Here is a 22389-nt window from a genome sequence, read left to right as displayed (position 1 = left end):
ACAACCTACTCCCCCATCTACTGCTTCTTCCAGCTCGATGTTATAGAATGTCTACTCCAAGCAGATGTGGCCAAGAATACAGAGCTCTTTCTCCCTCTTGCTCCAAGTCTAGGAATACAGTTTCACCCTAGGAGGGACAGGCAGCCAGCATCTCTTATCTGCCCCCAGCCTTATACTGCAGAAGGACTGTTCTGGACAGGAGGGGCTGAGAGGACTGGGGCCCAGCTTCTACTCCTAGGGCAAGGACTCTGCCTGAGACGTAACAAGTCAAAGATACTAGACCCCTGATTGCCCTTGCCTCAGCTTGCTCAAAGGATAGGGATTCTATACCAGGAGGGGCAAGCCAGGATGAAGCAGGGTGTCACTCTGAGAGAAGTGAATTGCTGCCCTCACCCTCAGCACCTGTGCATTGGTAAGGGTTCTGCATTGTTGGGGTGGGGGGCATGCAGACACTGCCTTTATTTGGAACAAAGCCTAGAGAAGTCATGCCGAAGAGCATTGTTGAAAACACTGGTGAAAGTAAGAGAGGGAAGGTCGCTCTGTGATACTAGTAGCAATAAACAGAAAGGTAAACCAGCCAGAAATTTAACAGAACCAAGGAAAAGGACAGCCAGAAGGAGCCCTCCTGGGATCACCGCCATTTCTTGGGATGTGGAAAGCTGTGCCGCGTGCATTAGACTGTACCCATTTGGGAGCAGTTTGAGCAGGATGTGGGGTGGACTTGCAAGCATTCCTCAAGCCACATACAGATCCATCAGCAAAATGTGGAAGTCTTACTGGCTCAAAGGGCTTAAGCACAACTTGAAAACAAATACTGACTAAACAATAAGTTATTCTGACCCCGGGGGAATTCCTGGAAAGCCACATTGCACATTCATCCCTGGTGGTGTGGAAGACTGTGCGAATGCCCAAGGCTGCACCCTCCTAGTAGTAGAGAGAGTACCTGCAAGCTACCGTTCCCTAGTTGAATGCAGGACAAAATCATAAATTCCTTGAAAAGTGAAGGCAGTCTCCAAGCCACACAAACATTAAGAGGTTGAAAACCTAACTGGCTAAGGAGGCTTAAGTACAACCTCTGATAAATAAGTGCTTTATGTGGACCCAGCGGTGACGCATGGGAATCTCGGCTAAAAGATAAAAACAACGGAAAAGTCTGAACGGGGACTTTGGAAAGTCTGAACTGCACACTGCAGGGTAAATAGACATCACAGAATTAGTACAACCAAGCCACTAAACAGATAACCAACCAGCTAACCAAACAACAACAAAAGCCCCACAAACAGGGAGAGTAAGTAACCAGAGTTGGTACAATATATTATCTAAAATGTCCAGTTTTCAACAAAAAATTATAAGACATGCAAAAAAAAAAAGGGAAGTATGACCATATGTAGGGAAAAAAAACAACAGGCAATAGGAACTGCCTTTCAGTAGGCCCAGATGTTGGACTTAGACACAGATTTCAAATTTTAATATGTTTAAAAATTATATAATATGTTTAAAGGAAGGTATGATTACAGTGACTAATCAAATAGAGTATCGACAGATAGAAATGAACCAAATAGAAATAAACTTAAGCTAAGTTGTAAGCAAATTTTAACATGTAATATTAAATACCTGAATATATTTTAAAAGCTAAACTATCTGATGGTATATCCAAAAACTTATAAAATCAGAATTCAGTTTCTATATAATGTATACTTTTCTCACTTGAACAGACAACACTTGTCCATTTAATTCTGCTTGTCGCTTCAGAGCTTGTGTAGAACATAATGTAGTTTTTGCCTAAGGAGCAGAATCTCAACCATAGTCATATGATATCCTGCTAACCTGACATTTTTTTTTCTTTCTCTGAGCTATTGAGTCACTTTCGGAACAGAGAATAGGAATCCCACTGCCATTTCTAGCTTAGAACCTCTAAAAGGGCTGTAAAGTGTAATAGGTAAACACGCACAACGTAAAATGTCAGGAAATGAGTAGAGAATGTTTTTAGTATTATCTGAGTGATAGCCAGGCCTTGGTGTAGCCCTCCTGTTGTGGTGTTCCTGATGTTTGATGCAAGCTGGGGTTCAAGCTCAGGGTAGTTGAGTGGAATTCACCTTCTAGCATGTCAGTAAACACTGTTTCTTGCCATATACTCATCTCAGATTTTCAAATCATGAAGTGTAACATTCTGATCAGGATAAGCATGGTCGGGGAATTCTAGCTAATTAAAGGAAATAGGCGTATCCATAGTACAGGAATGCATTATAAATAAGACTTGAAAATCTTTTTTCCCTCTGAGTCCTGATTTCATGCATAAATTGTGTCAAACATTTTTGTCCTTAAATAAGTATAATAACTTACATTTTCCTTTAAGCTGACCCAGTATTCACTTGTCTCCACGAAGAATTTAGAGTGTGTCACAGTTCAGATTTTTGGTTCACAAAGTTTAATGGCACTTGTTTAACAAGCATTATAGCCACCAACTCATCACCATTTTAAACGTAAGTGCTTAGATAACAACTTCTTGATAAAAATGTCCCCACAATCCAGGTTGCCCATGCACTTAGCTGATGTTGATATAATTAATTGAAAGGCATTGGCTGCTAGGTAAAAGGTATATATGCTTTAATGTAAATAAAGGAAACAGCTTATCCCAGAGCAGGGGGCACAGTAGCACTTCCCTGTGGGGAGGAGCCACACAGGGGCACCCAGTCACTGCCAGTACTCCTTAATTAGGATGAGAACTCCTTTTGGGCCCTTTAAAAAGCTCGTCTTTGTCATTTTGTTGAAGGGTGAGTGTATAGGTTGTGCTCTCATGTCCCCTCCCAGCTCTTCTGGAGACCAGCCAAGTGACTGCCTGTTCACCAAGTATAAATAACTGATAGCAAACCCAGCATGTTACTAAATGTTTACTGCAAAGTTGGGTGAATCAAAGATTAATTTCCCAAACTGCACGTCCGTAATCTTGCAGGGACTGACTTTTCCATCACATGGTCTTAATATCTATTATCTATGACGGGGTTGTGTGGAAGGGTATGAGCCAATTAATACAAGTGCCCAAGAATGGACAGGGTACAGAGTAAAAACAGAGTCGGGGGCAACACTCTGCTCCTTCATGGGCATCCACGTATGGGGAAGGGGGCTTCCAAGGCTTCTCTGCAGTTCAGCCAAAGGAGAGCTTCGAAGATTCATCTGCTGGTCCAAGTCCTCTGGTCTTATGCATCTTATCCTGTCTTTTCATCTGCCATTGCTGTACTGAGGAACCTAAGGGTAGAAGCAGCTCTGCTAGAAAGCTGTATTACCCTCTAGCCTATTGATGGCATACAGACGTAATGCAAATACAACAGATACTAAAATTCATTGAATCTAGGTGGTGGGAATGCAGGTATTTGTCATGTTCTCTATGTTTTGTTTTCAATATTAAAAAATACATACTGATTGTTTAAAAAAAGTCAATTATGACATAAGTGTAGAAAATATTTCCCTTCTTAATTCTACCACCTGGATATTACTACCCCTAAACTTACAGTGTATCGCTATTAGACTTTAGGGGCAAAATGGATAAAAGAACAACAACAAGAAAGACCCTAAACAATTTATTTTTATGCACAAGTAGTATATTAAATGTAGTATTTGTAAGCCTACATTTTCCACCTTTGTTCCACTGTCTGTGTACATACAAGACCTGCCTCCTCTCCTCTCCTCTCCTCTTGAAGGACATTTTGGTTAACACTGTTACAGAAAAGGTTGCAATTACTATTTTTGTACATATCTTTTTAAAGAAATTCATTATATATATATTAGATTTTTTAAATTGTGGTAAAATTCACATAAGTTTACCATTTTGAACATTTTTAAGTGTACAGTTCAGTAGTGTTGAGTACGTTCACACTGTCTTGCAGCCAGCCTCCAGAACTCTTTTCATCTTGCAAAACAAACTCCATACCCATTAAAGGGCAACTCTCAATTCCCTTCTCCCCCAGCCCCTGGCGACCACCGTTCTACTTGCCGTCTCTGTGAATTTCACTACTCTAGATACCTCATATAAGTGGAATCATACAGTTTGTCGTTTTGTGACTGGCTTATTTCATTTAACATAATGTCCTCAGAGTTCATCCATGTTGTAGCATGTGACAGAATTCCCTTCCTCATTAAGGCTGAATAATATTCCATTGCATGCATATACTATGTTTTATTAATTCACTCACCAGTGGCTACTTGGGTTGCTTCCGTTTACACACCTTTTAAAAACTATTTTTATTTGATGCAATTTCAAACTTAAAAAGAAAAGCTGCAAAAAATAATAGAACAAATGAGTATATCCTTTATGCAGATTCAGCAGTTGTTTACCCCATTTGTTTTATCATTCTATCTGTCACTCACACACACTCACAAACACATCTTCTCCTGAACCATTTGAGTATAAATTAGACACTATGCCTTTTTATCCTTAATATTTCCACTGTGTAGTTCCTTTAGAACAAGGATATTCTCTTATATAACCACCACCGTAAAATGATCAAAATCAAGAAATCTAATACTGATACCATTTTATTATCTAATCCACAGACCATATTCAAATTAAAAAAATATTTATTTATTTATTTATTTATTATTTGGTTGCACTGAGTCATAGTTGCAGCAGGCAGGCTCCTTAGTTGTGGCGTGTGGGTTCCTTAGTTGTGGCAGGCAGGCTCCCTAGTTGTGGCATGTGAACTCCTAGTTGCAACATGCATGTAGGATCTAGTTCCCTGACCAGGGATGGAACCTGGACCCCCTGCATTAGGAGTGTGGAGTCTTAACCACTGCACCACCAGGGAAGTCCCTCAAATTTCATCATTTGTCTCATAGCCCTTTTTATCCTATTCTCCCCCACCACCACCAGATCAGAGTTTGTCATCACATTTAATTGTCATGTCTCAAAAAAAATTAAAAAACAAATTAGTCAATTAATTAATTAATTAATTGTCATGTCTCTTTAGTCTCCTTTAGTCTGGAATTGTCCCTCAGCCTGTTTTTATTTGTTTTTCTTGACCTTGACACTAGGAATTCAGGTCAACTGTTTTGTAGACTGTTCCTCAATTTGTGTTTGTCTGATGTTTCCTTATGATTAGATTCAAGTTACGCATTTCTGAGAGGAATATTGCAAAAGTGATGTTTGTATCCTCATTGCATCGTATCAGGAGGTGTGTGATTAAGGTGAAATCCCCAGGTTTCTCCACTATAAAATTACTATGTTTCCTTTCTAATTAATAAGGAATTTGTGAGGAGTTGCTTTGAGACTATATAAGTATTCTGTTCCTCATCAAAATTTCACCCACTAGTTTTAGCATCCATTGATGATTTTTATTAACCATATTTCTTCTATATTTATTGGTTTGCTTTCTGCTGTAACAAGAGCTTTCCCTTCTCCCTCATTTTTAAATTATATCAATATGAACCCATGAATTCCTATTTTATGCAGTACATTATAATCCATTACTGTCTTTTTTTGTCTTTAATGCTCAAAATGTCCCAGATATGGCCACTGTGAATCTTTTCAAGCTGACTTCTATGTTCTTTTCTCAGATCACCATTTAAAACAAACAAACAAACAAACAAACCTTTTTGTACTTCTTTTGTTTTCCTTAAAACAATTTTCTTAAAGTGAAAATGCTGGATTGTAAAATATGCACATTTCACCCCTATGGCTGGTTTGAGGGGGGGAAAGTATGCTCATTTAAACTTTTGATATATATTTCTTGAACTGCTTTTTAAAAAACATAAGGATATTTTTGTCATTACTGGCTTTCAGCTAGAAGAAACATCTGCAAGAGAAGTAGACAGATCAAGAAGGGTTTATCTTTCTTTTAGTGCTATTCAGGACTAATAGTTCACAACTGTCTGAATGCCATACCAGACTTTTAAGGGGTATTTTAAAGAACAGATGATTAGCAGTATATAAAACCTACTTGGGAAAGTTATGGATTAGCATTCATAGTGGGGTGCATTTGCCTTGTAGGATCAGACATTTTTGTGTTTCTCATTTGAGCTCCTACTTCAGTGACTAAGATGTCCGGAACAAGTCTACTTCTTTCCTTCTCTGTGCCTCAGTTTCCTCATCTGTAGAATGAAGATGTATTTGATCATTGGTATTTGACTTTTTTATTACGTCCTACAATAAGAAATACATTTTGCATTGTGAATCAGTATACACATATGTATGGGCTTAATACATATGTATAACAAAGTTTTATAAAACAAAATTTAACCTTACTATCTGCAGGGCATTCTCATATTTTCTTTTCTGTTTCTTTAAAATGCTGGTGGTACCTTTGAAATTGTTTTTAGCTCAAAAACCTTGTACTAGATTATTTATAAAAGCTTTTCAGTTCCAAAATTACATGAGTATATTCTTTGAAATTATTTTAAAATGACAAGGTGAAGAATGTAGATTCTGTCACAAGGTCTGTCACTGGAGTAGTCACAAAGAATCACTTCTCTTATATCATTACTTATAGCCAATTAAACAAAAACCAATAAAAAAGTCCAATAAAAACCTAGTCCATAGTCTTTAATCTGTCCCTACAATTATAATTACTCCTAGTATAAGTCAGTTTTGCTATTTTTCTCCCATTAATCCTCTGCACCCTTTTCCTCCCTTCCTCCCTCCCTTCCTCCTTCCCATCCTCCCATCCATCCATCCATCCATCCATCCATCCATCCATCGCAATATACTAATTACTACCTTTGGTGCATTTATTTCTGACTATGACGACATGGTTAATGGAAAAGATTGATTTTTTTTTTTTAAAGTATTGCTGGATTTTAATTTGGTTGACAGTAAGGCCTAGTCAGTGCCCTTACTTTTTAAATGATTTGTGGGGGGAAACATTGTTATCTATGCAGATAAGTTTGTAACTATAATGTTTTCTCTATCTGAAATGAGTAAAATTGAAACAAAAGCTCATCCTTTAGCTTTCTTGCAGAATTTGAGCTCCTGCTTGCTAGAGCCACTATTCACTCTTGACTTGGAATGCCAGCCTCTCAAATGTCTCAGCAAGAACTTGGCTGAAGAGAATGTAATTTTCCTTGTCACTCTCAGTTTTATAGTTTTTAGGAAAAAAGATGAATGGAATTTAACGTCGATCAAATGGATAAACACAGTATTAAAAGAGAAATTGTGAATGTGCTGTAGCCTTTCTTGACATGCTAGCCTTTTCCCTTGAGTTTGCACTACAGTGTTATTCACATATAGAGTCAAGTGAAATGGTAAATCACTTTCATGAAATGGGAGCTTTGGGGCTGGTTGTACTGGGGAGATGTTTTTTGATAAAGTACATGTGAAGATGCAAAAGTGATGAAGCAGATCTTTTTTAGGTTTGTATGATTTGTGCTGAGACAGCTGAGGTGTCAGCTGCAAGGGAAATTGTTGTACTGCTTTGGCAATGTTATACCTAGCCTCCTAAGCATCCTCTGTTCATTTTCATTTGTCCATTACTTTTCAGCTCCTCACATTTTTAGATCTGTTACTTAGACTTGGCATGTCTTGCCTTAAAACCTGTTCAGTTCTATTTAGTTGATATTTCTTCTGCATGCCTTCTTTGCCCTGAAAGGTAAAATGAAAAAAACAAAAACAAAAAAACAACAACCATAACTATGGGCTCCTCATACAGAAAATATAATGCAGTCCACGTAGAATTTTATTCCTAACTTGATATACTCATACATTTTCTAGTAATTTTCTTACCTTTTTGGTTTTATTAGTAGCCTTCACTTCAGTATAGATACAGGCATAAATATGTATTATTTACAGATGTTTATCTTTATGAAATCCCCACATAAAAATGAGATTATGGTATTTATTTTTATTTAATTATCATTACTTTCCAAAAAATGGTAGTTTAGTAAAAAATAACATAGAGTACAATATGCTTTTTCTTTTTAAAAGAAGAAATCAAGACAAAGGGAAAATTTACATTGATTAGTAAGATAAAGACGAAGAATGTCAACACAGAAATTCATGCCATAAACCTCTGTATAACCATTCAAGACAGAGTACAGATTGAGATCTGAGCTTCCTAGGAGTCAAAGCAAAAATGGAAATGCAAACAGTTCAAAGGTCAACATCCTGTGAGCTCTAAAGTAGACAGTGAGAAGAGTAGTGAACCATGTTCTCAGTAACAGCCCTTCAAAAAGTAGTGTGTTTCAGACTCACAGATATAGAAGACAAACTTGTGGTTACCAAAGGGGAGAGGAAGTGGGGGAAGAACAAATCAGGGATATAGGATTAACAAATACAAACTACTATATATAAAATAGATAAGCAACAAGGGTATACTGTATAACATAGGGAATTATATCCATTTTCTTGTAATGACCTATAATGGGATATTATCTGCAAAAATACTGACTCACTAGGCTGTACACCTAAAACTAACACAATGTTGTAAATCAACTATACTTCAACTAAAAAAAAAAGTGGTGTGTTTTATGTGGCTATTTCTTAATAGCATTCCTATTAGAAGCCAAGGGCATTATCTATAAAGGCTGAGTATTGGTGGTGACAATTGAAGTGTATCTCTTTTTTCTTTTTCTTAAATTAAAATTTTTTTTGGCCATGCCACGTGGCATGTGGGATCTTAGTTCCCGACCAGGGATTGAACGTGCGCCCCTTGCAGGCATGGAGTTTTAACCACTGGACCTCCAGGAAAGTCCCATGAAGTGTATCTCATTTTCCTTTTTCTTACTGGTCAGAGTTAATATAGGAAGCAGAGTCTCGCAAACTAATGTGACATCTAAGCCCAAATTTAATTGCGTAAATTAGAAGTTTATAAAGGATTTGAATTACATGGCCTCTTGTTGGGCTACCTAGAATAAGAGTAAGGGACAATTAGAGTTGTATCTACACAGAACATCAACACTTAATTTGTTTAGTACTATTATGACCTTAAAAGGAAGAATTTGCCTATATCACATGCCATTAAATATTTGAAAGATAATTTTTAAATGGATAACTTCCTCTTCCTCATCCCATTCAAAACGCATTTACCAACAGTTGCAAGTGAAATAAAAGCATATTCCCAAATGGAAAAAAAAATTTAAAAATGAGTTATGTCAGATTTCACCTGCTTAAATGAAATTTAGACAAAATCAGATTGGATTACTTGGTTAGTATAAGGCAGTTGGTTCCTAAGAAGAATTTTCTAATAGCTTATTTTTCCCATTTGGTAGGGAGCTATAAATATTTCAGCACATTGACTTAGTAGCCTTCATCCATTTGAGAATCAGGAACAAGACTGGGTTATAATCATTAAAAGAGAAATAAAATAAAATAAACATAACATGGCCTTGTTAATTTAAAACAAATTAAATTTTGAATTAGGGTCAGACTGCCTTGTATTTTATAAAGCACAGGGTTTTCAGTTGTCAGGAAATCACAGTTTTCTCAGAGAAGACTTTATTTTCAATAAACCGGTTATCAGCCTACTGTAGTTTTACTGCAATTCATATACTCAGATTTTCATAAGACAATAATCGAATTTGATGGAGCCTGTTAGAAAATTCAGACTCTTTGCCCAGCCCACACTGTCACAGTTATCAGCAACTCAGAAAACCAGAGTTAGGTCTGTTGTATTGCTCTAGTGTTATAAAATTACTAGTAATGGCCATATTTTTGAGACTTGACTTCTTTCAAACTCAATCTGATTTCTTTTAGGCCCTTTTAGTCTGTGATACCTTTCAGAATATAATATCTGTGTTCTATTTTCTGAGGGGAAAAATGGGCCTGTATGTATATACAGTATTGCATATAATTTCATAAGATTAATCCAGAATTATATGCAAAATTTTCTGTGCACACATGTTATGAACCCTAGGTTGTATTATGGTTCCCAGGTGTTTGCCACCCCTTCCAGTGGGAGGATTATACTTCCCTGTCTTCATCATCAGACTTGACCATGAGACATCTTTTAACAAATTAAAGGTGAACAGAAAAATTCATATGTCACTAATGAATGGAAACTTTAACAGCCATGGTATGGTTACACATCGCTCTGTTCTCTCTGCCACAAGACCAGTCGTGTCCCAGTTAGGGCCACTCTTTCACTCTGGATTCCTGGAATGAAGACACATGTGGGCAAAAACAACAAATGTTGTGGTAAGCACATAGGTTTTAGGGTCATTTGTAATTGCAGCATACATTAGCCTAAGCTGATATAAGAACCCTAGGTTAAGAATCTCTGTTCTAGACCTACATGAGGGTTTTGACACTCACTTGTTATTCATTCAGAAATTTATGCAACACCTCTGTAATGTGGGGGACACCCACATTATCTCCCATTCTCACAACAATCCTAGACGATAGGTCTTCAACATTTTTGCAGATGAGGAAACAATCATAAATTGGGTAAGTAACTTTCTTGAGGTCACACAGCTTCTGATTAGCTTAGCCAGGATTCAAACATAGGTCTGTCTGATTCTCTTTGTGTTGTATCTCTATACTTTCCTATTTGCTCTAAGCACGTATATCTGATGAATCATTTCCTTACCAATATGTGGAATTGATAATACAGTGTACAAAACTTTTATATAATAATTACTTTGTCTCTATTTAAATCAGGCATCTTATAAACTGCAGGCTTGCCAGGGCACAGATATGTTGTATTTGGAGGTTTTTAATTTTGTTTTTAAGTTTGGAATCAGATACCTTTAGGCGAGGCTTACACTTGCCAGTTAGCCACAGTAACCATCACTTCCTGCTACTTTAAGCCAGCTGACTTTGTACATTTATAATATCTACCTGGTCCCTGTAAACTTTTGAGTTTATAAGCCCAGATTGGCTTACCTAGTGTGCATTGTTATGAAGACGAGTTAGATATAATTCCCTTCTGTTCATTCATTGGCTCCAGAGAAATTATTTTTCATTGTCACAGTCTCAAACTAGCAAATATTTAAATTGTGTGCAAGAAGGCAGAAGTGTAATAAAAAGTCCACAGTTAATTTGAGACTTACTAGCCAGGCATTGTTCTGAAACTTTTCACGTGTAATTATCTACTATAATCCACATAATAACCTTATGAAGTAGATGTGATTGTTATTCCCATTTTAGAGAAGGAGAAAACTGAAGGAAGAGAAGTTGAATAACTCGCCCGAGGTCACACAACAGTTAAGAGGTTGAGCCAGGGTGTGAACTCGGTCTGATTCTGCATTCCTAAACACCACACTATGACAGAGGATCTGTAGGTAACTGCACGAGCTTTCCTCATGAGTGAAAAAATCTCTTAGGTCTTTACCTGGTAACCATTACGTGAAGGCCAGGTTTTCCCTTACTTTATGCTACAGCTTTTTAATAACTATCCATCGTGTTCTTCAGAGAGAACATGTACTCTTTCTATTATTAGACAAATGCCTTTTTGGGCATTGTGAATCATACAGGCATTATATATTCTTTTGCTACCTCGAGTTCATCGGATAAACATTAGTCAGTTAGCCCTGATCTTTGGATCTTGTGAAAATCATGGTCTTTGCTGAACATCCCCTGATATGCTTTAATAGATGTAATAAAATGTTAGCAAACCTATCACTTCATCCTTCAAAAAAATTTCTCTTAGCAGTTTAAACCAATGTGTGGTCTATTAACTTTTTGAGAAAGAGGTTGCCATTCTTAAAATGGCACTGTTTGAAAAATAATTATTTGTGCTGAACATTTGCAAGTTTTATCATAAGGGAAAGTGTGTCTCAAAAGTTAACACCACCACCACCCTGAGTTGAATTTCCTGAAACGTGAAGTGCTCAGCTTGCCAATAGGGCTTAACTGTAGGAGGACTGAAGCTTGGTGGGCTGTGACCCTGATGTGAGATGGTGAGACTGAAAACTAAGTGGAAATGAAATATCATTAAAGGCAAGAGCTGCCCGTCACCCATGGAGGGGAGCAAAGACAAAGAGGACCAAATTACAAGGGTATCAGTGGGCAGGAGCACAAACACTGCTCTCCTTCCACTTCCCCAAAAGGGAGGGCCAGTGAGAGGGAGTTTTGTGTTTGTTTTGCCTTTTCTCCTGTCACTTCTACATGGTAAAATGAAGGGCTGGTAGCATGAAGACTGTGCATACAATTATAAAAACAATCAAGGATCTAAAAAAGGAGGATTTTCTTTTTCTAGTGTATTCCCAAAGCTTTTCTAATTTTCTGTTCTGTTGTCACTGAAGTCTTTCTGGGCCATTTGTAACCTTCGGTCTGAAGTGAAAAAAATCTTCCGGGCTCCAGCCTCTCCAACAGTTATGTTCATGTCACACCTGTGCCATCCGATGATTCATGAATGACAGTAAGGACTGTTGGTTTGAGGGAGGTCTTTAAACGGTGCCAAGGATCAGCTGTAAACAGATAGGTCAGAGGTTTTTGTTTCGTTTTTTGGTTCTATTTGCCTATTTTATTTTGTCAGCTTTGTCTAATATTTACACAATATGCCTACTCTATTGTTTATTTTGATGGTTGAGCTGTATGTGTAGGATGTATGTATATGCACACACACCATCAAATTCTCATTTTGTTGAAACTAGATTAATGTCACAATATTCAGAAAACTTCTCCTTGTGTTTTCAGGTTTTAGAAAATTGACACATTTTTGAGGTTAGACCAAAATGAGGTAAATGTGTCTCTTGTGCACTATGTTATTGTAGTACTAATGGATTGTTAGGTATTTGCTATAATGTTAACATGTTAATTTATGCCCTGTAAATGAATATGAGACACTATTGCTGGGAAAACTGTATAGTCTGCGCAATAAATGCTGTATAAGAAACAAGCCTTCTTCCAAATAACTTTTTTTTTTTTTGCTAGTTCACAGTTCTGAGCAGTAGGTGCTATAGGTGTGAAGAATTTAGGGACTGTATAATTTCAGTGATAAACCAGATTATAAAATAAGCCTAATTACTCATAAGAGTTTTGCTTATAAGCTTTGTCACCTTCATATATTCTCTACTGCCTACTTTCGCAGGAAGCATTTGAAGACATGCTTTTGGGAGCCAGTCTAGTGTTATTTCTAGTATTCTGAAATAAAAGCTTGCAGCTTTGTGGTTTGAATCTAAGCAAACAGGACTTGAGAGACCTTTTGAGTTCTATCAGAACCAGTTACCTGTGGTGTGTAGTAAGGAAGAAAAAGTTTATATGTGCAGGGATAGTTTGTAAAATTCAAACATCTGTTTATTGACGGGGGTGCTTAATATTTCTACTGTATGTAGTTGCATTCTTGTTTCCTAGAAATACATTTTATAGCAATTTGAAGTCTACTTATTAATGTCTGAGAGAACAAATGTTTTTAAACTTGGTATGTTCACCAGTATCAAATAAGTTAAATTCAACAAATCTATATTGTATATTGTGTGGCAGGCATTTTGCTAGGGACTGGGATGTACAGTCAATAAGACATTCATTCATTCACCCAGAAATATTTATTAAGTGTCTTCTATGGTTAATCTTAAGAGCCTCCCTGAGGAAAGAGTGCTTAAGTTAAGGTTCAGAATGAGTAGGAGTTACCAAGGTGAATAGCAAGATAAAGAAAAAGCGTCTCCCACATGCCTGATCAAAGTACTCCAGGATGAGAAAAATAATAGTGTTCAGAAAAAAGCAAAAGCACTCCAGTATGGCTGAAGCAGGAGGAGGGAGAGGAGGAGCAGTGGCTTAAGACGGGACTGAAGAGATAGCCAGAAGCCAGTTCATGGAGAGACTTCTAACTTGTAAGCCATGTTTAGGAATTTGGATATGATTATTAAGGTAATGGAAGCTCATTCAGGGTTTAGGGAGGAAAATGACTGTGTCAAAATTTGTTTTTTACATCACTCTGATTGCTTTGTGTAGAATGAATTAGAGTGTGGGCCAAGAAAGGATAGGATACAAAGAAATCAGTTAGCATGCTATTGAAGGAATCTGACAGATGATGATGACTTAGATTAGAGCGGAAATAGAGAAGTGGATGGATTCCAGAGATATTTAGGAGTGGTAAAGACTAGACTTGGTGATTTTTGAGATGTAGAATTAAGAGAGGGAGAATGTGGAGTCTGAAATGATTCCCAGGCTTCTGACTTCAGTCTCTAGGAGAATGTTGGCACCATCCCCAGAAAAGGACAGAAGACAAGGTCCCTTTTAATTTCTGAGGTAATACCTCAAAGTAGACAAATTTGTGGGCATACATAGGGAACACAGGACAGGAGTCATTTATCCTCAACAGGATATATATATGGTATGTGGGTGTGTGTATATATACATATACATATGTGTGTGTGTTTTTAAAACTTGTTTGAAAGTGTCAGTCAGTATCAAAACAGTATCAATCAGTCGATGAAGAGTCTGAATTTTTTTTTTTTTCTTTTTCTTTTTGCGGTATGTGGGCCTCTCACTGCTGCGGCCTCTCCTGCTGCGGAGCACAGGCTCCGGACGCGCAGGCTCAGTGGCCATGGCTCACGGGCCCAGCCGCTCCACGGCATGGGGGATCTTCCCAGACCCAGGCACGAACCCGCGTCCCCTGCATCGGCAGGCAGACTCTCAACCGCTGCGCCACCAGGGAAGCCCAAGAGTCTGAATTTTAAAGGGAAGGAATCATCATGAGAGAGAATTTGGTAGGGTAAAGGTTTTTGGTTTTGTTTTTTAAAGAAGTTAGAAGAGATTACTCATGAAAGAAAGGTTAAATGAACACAGCCACATTGAGCAGATCACAGTTTTCCCCATAAGCTAGGATCCAAGGTGAGCGAGTGTATTTTAAGGCTTTAATAATAGTAATTAGTTCTCCTTTGGTTCTTGCTAATTCTTATTTAAACCAGTTTGTCTTTTTCTGAGGCTGTTAACCCAGATTAACATTCAAATACTAGAATTTTATTAAGATTTTAATTAGGAGGCTAGAATCCTGGCTTATGAATTGGTTGACTACTGCTAACAGCTTTGTAGCTTTTTAAAGTAAGATATCTAAGATTTGTGGTTGAGGTGGGAATGTGAAGCTTTGAAAACAGAAATGTGCTTATGAATGGAAGCTGTAGTCTGTTATAGAGATAAATTAGGGGAAGAGACGAAGAAAAGAGAAAGGGCCCTGTTTTGTTAAAGGAGGCTTTTATACTATGCCTTGCATGAACCAAACTTTTGAGATATCAGAATTAAATTTTTATTGTCCACATTTCTATTTTACTTTAATTGGCTACTGGAAACATGAAGCATTTTATGGTGTGAAATACCAAATTAAAGCTTCCAGTGGGAATGTGGAATTGTAATCTGTGATATAGAGTCCGATGGAGTTTGAGCCTGGGAATGGAAATTGGGAACTGGAAAAGTCACCCCTGCAAGCTGGGCTGTGGTTGCTTCAGTGATTCACGCTGTAGTGGGAAGTAGAATACTAGAATTACACGAATTTGGGCCTCTCACCCTAGCTCTGGCATTTGTTAGGAGGGGGCAGGTTGCCCAAACTTGCCATGCCCCCTGTCCTCTGCTGAAATATGGGGATGACATCTACCACCCAGTTTATTTTGAGGATTAAATGAGAAAATGAACGTAAGGCCTCTGACAGAGTGCCTTGCCTCATAGCAGGCACTTCATTCTTAGTTCCTCTTTCACCTCGTTTAATTTTCTTTATACCCAGCTTTAGTGTCTGTAATAATGATACAGAAGCCTTATTAGTGGCCAAACAGATTTAATGAGTGAGTTAGAACAAATGCAGTTGAATTTCTCATCTCTCCTTATTGATTATGAAAACAGGAATTCGCAGCACTTCGTCTTTTAGAAATGCTAAACCAGATGATGCTAGGACTGCCCTTAGAGGCACACAGAATAGTGTTTGAAGGGTTTAAAATAACAATTGATAAAATAATTTTAAATGTAATCCAGTGATGGGCTTTCTACTAAAAAACATTTGGCCACTTACTCATTTAGTTAACATTTGTGGAGCACTGTTTTTGTCCCAGGCCTGTATAATGTGGGAGACGGAGAAGTGAACAGATGATTCTGACATGCCATAGTAAGGCTTGTGCTGTGGGAAATCACAGGGTGCTGCACCAGGAGGATTTGACAGTATGTGCCAAATGCTTTAAAAATGTGCGTCCTCTTCTACCTGGTTGATCTACTTCTAGCAACATAACCTGAGGAAGTTTGATGAAATCTGCTTATAATAGTGAAAAATTGGTAATTGCAAATGTATAACAAAAGTGAATTAGTTTAATTTCTATATTATAAGTGGACATTCTGTGTAGCGATCACAGAGATCTGTAAAAAATGTATGTATTGCTAAGAGCAAAAAGTAGGTTACCAAGGAGGGTTTTTTAAAAATAATTTTCAAAGAAAGAAAGTTTAGTGAAGTCCCTTCCAAATCACTTTTGGGTATTCTTTACCTTGAAGAAATCATCAAAAAGACATAGTATGGCCATAATCTGGAAGCTGGGTGGGAGTTTAAGTGAGTTAAGCATCTTGCCAAGTCTGTGTAATACATCTGAGAGATCAGCTTTTGAGATATGTATATACACACACATAGATACACACACATATATATACACACACATACACACACACATATATATGAGTTTTGAGTAATGACTAGATAAGTTACAGTCCCAGTGAGGCTGCCCAGGTGAATGAGCTTGTCGGCAGAGCAGGGGCCGTGCGCGTTCTTGGTGCTCCCAGTCTTTTGAGGTATACTTTGTAGTAAGAAGACTGACCTGTGAGAAAAAAATATGTCTAGTGAGTATGTTTGTAACCAGCCCCAGGGACTTCTTCACTGGCCATTTTGGCTCAGCTGGTACCATTAGGTCAGTTTTTCTAGCTTGTGGAACCATCTCATTTCTGGATACCGCAGGTTTCAGGAGTACCTTCATCGAGAAATTATTTTTTCTCTTAGTTGATAATAAGGTAAGCTGCCAAGATCTTGGCTTCTGTTCACTTTTCAACAGCAGTCCCTTTAAAGGTCAAAGGTTTTTACTTAGGTTTTACAAATAGCAGATTATTTTGGAAAAACTCTATTCAAGACCAAGTTTATACCTTTGTGTATACCATAAACTCTTAACAATTTACAAAAATAGATTATTTTTCCTAATTGTTTTTCTTAAAGAGATGGATAAGCTTGGAGAGCTCTAGTTTTCCCATTTATATGAGAACTGTAAAACAACAAGTGAACAAGTCTTTTCTGTGTCTGGATCAAATGGAGTGACTATTTCTGTTCCTTTCCTGCACTGCTTTCCAGAGTAGAGTTAACGAGAGGCAGTCTCTGCCTGTTTTATTGTTTACTTTTTTACACGGGATATAAATCTGCTCCCCTTTGTCCTTGGAGTAGACTCCTGGGATTTTTTTTCCTTCTGTTTCTTTTGGTCAGTAGTCAGAAGTTGGATGCTGAATGATTCAGAAAGAAAGGAACAAGAGAGTAAGAACTATAATGCAAACATCAGGACTAAAAGGAAGAGATAGTTCTTTCTTTAAACCAGGAAAATACCTTTTCTCTTTAATGACTATCATTTTTTGAGTACCCATGCACAGATACTTTATGTACATTATCTTGTTTAATCCACACTATCCTGAGAGGTAGAAATAACTCCCTCCCTTCGTTTTACAGACAGGGCCACAAAAGAGTAAACAGTTTGCTTTCAGCCATATGCCCAGTAAATAGCCAAGTCAGAATTTGAATCCAGGTCCAACTCTAAAGCTCTCTGTATCCTACAAGCTGCTAATTTTGGCCTAAGAGTTAGTAAACTCTTATAATTAACTGTGAATTTCTGGTGGGTTGCATTAACTTTCTTGGCTCTTGCTTTCTTCATCTGTAAACTGAGAGGATTGAGCTAGAGCTTTAAAGTTAATTCTGGTTGTAAAATTCTGTTATTTCTGCTTTCTTTATTGAATTGAAATGGAGAATGTGTAAAGTTTCTACTTAAGTTCTCTTGTTTGCAGCCAGTTTGGTTTGTAATCTTTACTTTTAGCCTGATGATTTTTTCACACCATCGTCCAGTGAAGGTGCAGAAGGCGGCATTATGACAGCTGCAGATTCACAAAAGAAAACTTAAAGTACCTGAACATCAAGCAAGGAACATGGCAAACATGGGCTGGAGATTATGTAGGTGGGACCTGGTAATTGTCTTTAGACACCAATGTCATTTAACTTCAAAGGGTTATTGTGCCTCAGTGAGTGATTCTATGTGTTTGTCTGTCTCGAGGCATTGGGGATTCTGTTAAATAGTACAATGATGACTCAGTTTCAGTTCTTTTAGGGTCTTATAACATTTCCAATTAAATGGTAGAGAGGTGGCTATAGGAGGGACACAATGATTATTGACATAGGAGAACTAATGAGATGATATGATATAAAAAAGAAGCATCTTTTGCAATATTTTTATTCCACTTATACAGTACCTTTTTCTCTGAGGGTGCTATACAAATAACATTGAGATAATAAGCCATTTTGAAATGTCAAAACACTGAAGAATAAGAAAGTGGCTAGGAGAAATAAATACACAGAAGCAGTAGAGGCTTTCGATCACTGATGGGCATGCACAGCAGGTTAGCAATTCTTTGGCTAAATCCATTGCATTCACCGTTGGTGCTGTAAATGGGTGGGGGCTTGACATGGAGGCCTTTTCCTTGGGCCAGTTTAATGCACACCGTTCTACATCCTGTGGTTGAGATTGAAGACCATGAGTTTTCGTGTCAGATGGATCTGTATTTAAATCCTGATCCTGCTACTTACTAGCTATTAACTTGGAACAAATTACCTAAATTTTCTGAGCCTCAGTTTCTTCATCAGTAAAGTGGTGGTAATTATAACTCCCTTGTTAGGGTTGTTCAGAGGATTAAAGTAAATGAGTTAAATACATAAAACATTTAGTTCAGTGCCTGGCACATGGTAAATGCAAAATAAATGCTAGCTGGCTATTATGCTCAGAATATGTCAGAATAGTGATTCTGATGAGGTTGTAGAGCATAATAGCAACAGCTTCTTTGGTTCAAAAGATAAGGCAAAATGGAGTTGTCAGGATCTTCTGTTCCTTTTATGAATTGATGCAGTGAAGTATAATCTGTACTTCATAGACTAGTATAAGATTTTTTTAAATGAAACATACAGAGACTAAACATAATAATTTAAACAGTCATACACTGACCACTAGCTTTAAGAAATAAAAGAAATTACAGATAGGATTGAAGATCCTGGTTCCTCCCACCCCCAGATAACTATTATCCTAAATTTGGTGTATCATTTCCACATGTTTTTATATTGTAATTATGTACCAATAAACAATATATGGTGTTTTTACATATTTTAAATTTTTATATAAATATTATTAGATATATATCTTTCTGTAGCTTGCTTTTCTCTCTCAACATTGTTTTTGAGATTTTTCTGTTGTACTTATAGCTCTATTCATTTATTTTAACTGCCATACAGTATTTCATCATATGAATGAATATATCACTCTAATCTATTCTCTGTCAATGGACATTGTCTATAATTTTGAATATTTCTGCATAGCTCTCACTTCACACCCCCCAAATCTCAGACGTAACCACCCTCCTGAATTGTGTTAATTTTTTTAGTGTTTATAGATACATATTCCTAAACAATATATTATTTGAAGTTTTGCCTGTTTTTAAGGTTTGTGCAATACAGTCTTACTATGTTATTTAGTGACTTACTTTTTTGTTCAACATTATAATTTTGAGATTTATTCATGTTGATGTGTGTGGCAATAGCTATTTTCACTGTGTACATTATTTGAATATAATATAATTTATGGTCCTTTAGGTCTGACTTTTTACTATTACAAACAGTATGTAATCAACATCCTTGTACCTGTGTGTTGAATTTCTGTCAGGCATATACCTAGTAATAAAATGACTGGGGCATAGGTAATGTATGTGCATCTTTATCTTTAATGGATATTGATAAGTACTAATTACATTATCATTTAATTATACATATTTTCTAATTTCTAATTTGATCCATGAGTTTAAAGTGTGTTTTAGAAACTTCCAAATATATAGGATTTTTTTTTTTTTTTACCAATTTTTAACTTAATTGCTCTGTGGTCAGTTAATAATGCCTGTATCTTACTAATTCTTTGGTATTTGTTGAGACTTTTGCTTTATAACCTAATGTGTGGTCACGGTTTATCCAGGTTTTAGGTAGTTTTTATAAATATTCCAAATGTGTTTGAAAATAATTCATTATCTAATTGTCAGTTTCCCATAGATACAATCATTTTTGCTTTACATATTTTGAGGCTTTGTTATTAGGTGCATACAGATTAAGAGTTGTTTTATATTTCTGGTAATTTTTTTTCACTATTATGTAATGATCCTCTTTAATAATGCTTTTGCCTTAAAGTCTACATTTCCTAACAGTACTATAGCTATTACTGGCTTTTTAATCATTTGTATTTGCTGGTATTTTTTTTTTTTTTTTTTTTGGTACGCTGGCCTCTCACCGTTGTAGCCTCTCCCATCGCGGAGCACAGGCTCCGGGCGCGCCGGCCCAGCGGCCATGGCTCACGGGCCCAGCCGCTCCGCAGCATGTGGGATCCTCCCGCACCGGGGCACGAACCCGTGTCCCCTGCATCGCCAGGCCGACTCCCCACCACTGCGCCACCAGGGAAGCCCTGGTATTTTGTTTATATACTTTATAAAGTATATACTTTATATACTTTGAAAGTTTTCTCTCATGTTAATGTTTTTAGTTTTAGTATTATGTAGTATGGAAACTACATAAAACAGGACTTTATTTATTCAGTCTGAATTTTCTATCTTTTAACTGATAAGTTTAGTCTGTTTACATTTATTACCACTACTGATATATCTGTACTTACTTCTACCACATATTATGTGTTTTGTATTTACCCTTTTTTCCTCTGCTGGTTTTTTCCTTCTTATCTGTCCTTTATTGGTTTGAACAACTTTTATTTGTTTTATCCTTGATTACCCCTACCCTAAAATTTTAACATGTATTTGGCTTTGCAGAGTCTTACATTAAAATCAGTATGTCTACCACTCATCTTGGAAATCTTTAACTCACCCTCTACCAACCTTCTGTGTTTTGGACCAGTATTTTACTTCAATTCTTTTTATCACCCAAATTAGTTTTAATTTTTATACTAACTTGCATTATTTTCTAATACCCAAGGCAATTGTGAACTCCTTATTTAAACTGGTTTTCTCACACTTTCTCTTCAGATTTTCAAAAGAAACAACCAGACGATGATTCCGCTCCAAGTACAAGTAACAGCCAATCAGATTTATTTTCCGAAGAGACCACCAGTGACAACAGCAATACCTCGATAACCACGCCAACTCTTAGTCCCAGCCAGCAGCCGCTTCCGACAGAACTGAATGTAACTTCACCAAGTAAAGAGGAGTGTAAGTCTCAGATCCTGTGAAGTGGTAGAGAAAGCAGCCTAAGAATCATATCATGAGTTTCTTGGTAATGCCTCTTCCAGAAAAAATGATAGCAGCTCTTTGAATTCAAGATTAAGTGTTAACATTTAGGCCCCAAGTCAGCAAGGTAGAGAGTAAGTTTCAGCCTTCCATTGAGCTTAAGGTTGTTGTGTGTGTGTGTGTGTGTGTGTGTGTGTTTAAATTTATTTATTTTATTTATTTATTATTTTTGGCTGTGTTGGGTCTTCATTGCTGTGCGCGGGCTTTCTCTAGTTGTGGTGAACGGGGGCTACTCTTTGTTGCGGTGCACAGGCTTCTCATTGCGGTGGCTTCTCTTGTTGTGGAGCACAGGCTCTAGGCGTGCGGGCTTCAGTAGTTGTGGCACTCAGGCTCAGTATTTGTGGCTTGCGGGCTCTAGAGCGCAGACTCAGTGGTTGTGGTGCACAGGCTTAGCTGCTCCACGGCACGTAGGATCTTCCTGGACCAGGGCTTGAACCCGTGTCCCCTGCATTGGCAGGCGGATTCTTAACCACTGTGCCACCAGGGAACCAGCTTAAAGTTTTCTTAAAGGAATGCCTTTTATGTTAACTGTCAGGGTACATGAGGTTTTGAACCAGTTTAGGGCAGTTGTTCTCAGCCCTGGCTGTAAATTAGAATCCACTGGGGATTTTTAGAACAATTTTAATCTTCAGCACCATTCCCTGAATCTGTAATTTAATTGGTCTGGAGTGAGGCTCAGTGATCTGTTCTTTTTAATTCTTCAGAGAATTCAAATATGCAGCAAAAATTGAGGACCACTGGTCTAGGGAACTTAACCTGATTTAGGAACCTTTGATTGAAGCCTTGCCTCTGTCACTAAGTGGACCTCAAGTGTTTCTAGGCAGTTAACGAGATAACACTATATACTTCATAGAACATAGGATATTTGAAGGGAGGAGGAAGTAGTTTCTTTTACTCTTCTGTAAGTTCTCAGTGACAGAATACTATTATCATATATGTGATATGGAAGTCCATTGTCCACTTAAGCTTTACAATGCTGTAACCATTTC

General features: G+C 37.3%; 1 protein-coding gene across 3 annotated transcripts in view; it reads left to right on the top strand.

Moving 5' to 3' along the window:
- Positions 1 to 22389, top strand: part of ZFAND3 (zinc finger AN1-type containing 3) — a 323831-nt gene that overhangs the window by 225582 nt on the left and 75860 nt on the right. For all 3 annotated transcript variants that reach the window (XM_067753108.1, XM_067753107.1, XM_067753109.1), the window contains one exon: positions 21140 to 21322. In XM_067753108.1, coding sequence (XP_067609209.1) covers positions 21140 to 21322 — 183 coding nt within the window. The remainder of the gene's footprint in view (positions 1 to 21139; positions 21323 to 22389) is intronic.

This window comes from Pseudorca crassidens, chromosome 10 (assembly GCF_039906515.1).
Source record: "Pseudorca crassidens isolate mPseCra1 chromosome 10, mPseCra1.hap1, whole genome shotgun sequence".
Classification (NCBI taxonomy): Eukaryota; Metazoa; Chordata; class Mammalia; order Artiodactyla; family Delphinidae; genus Pseudorca; species Pseudorca crassidens.
Note: the sequence above shows the minus strand (reverse complement) of the source record. Positions and strands in the feature narration are given on the sequence as shown.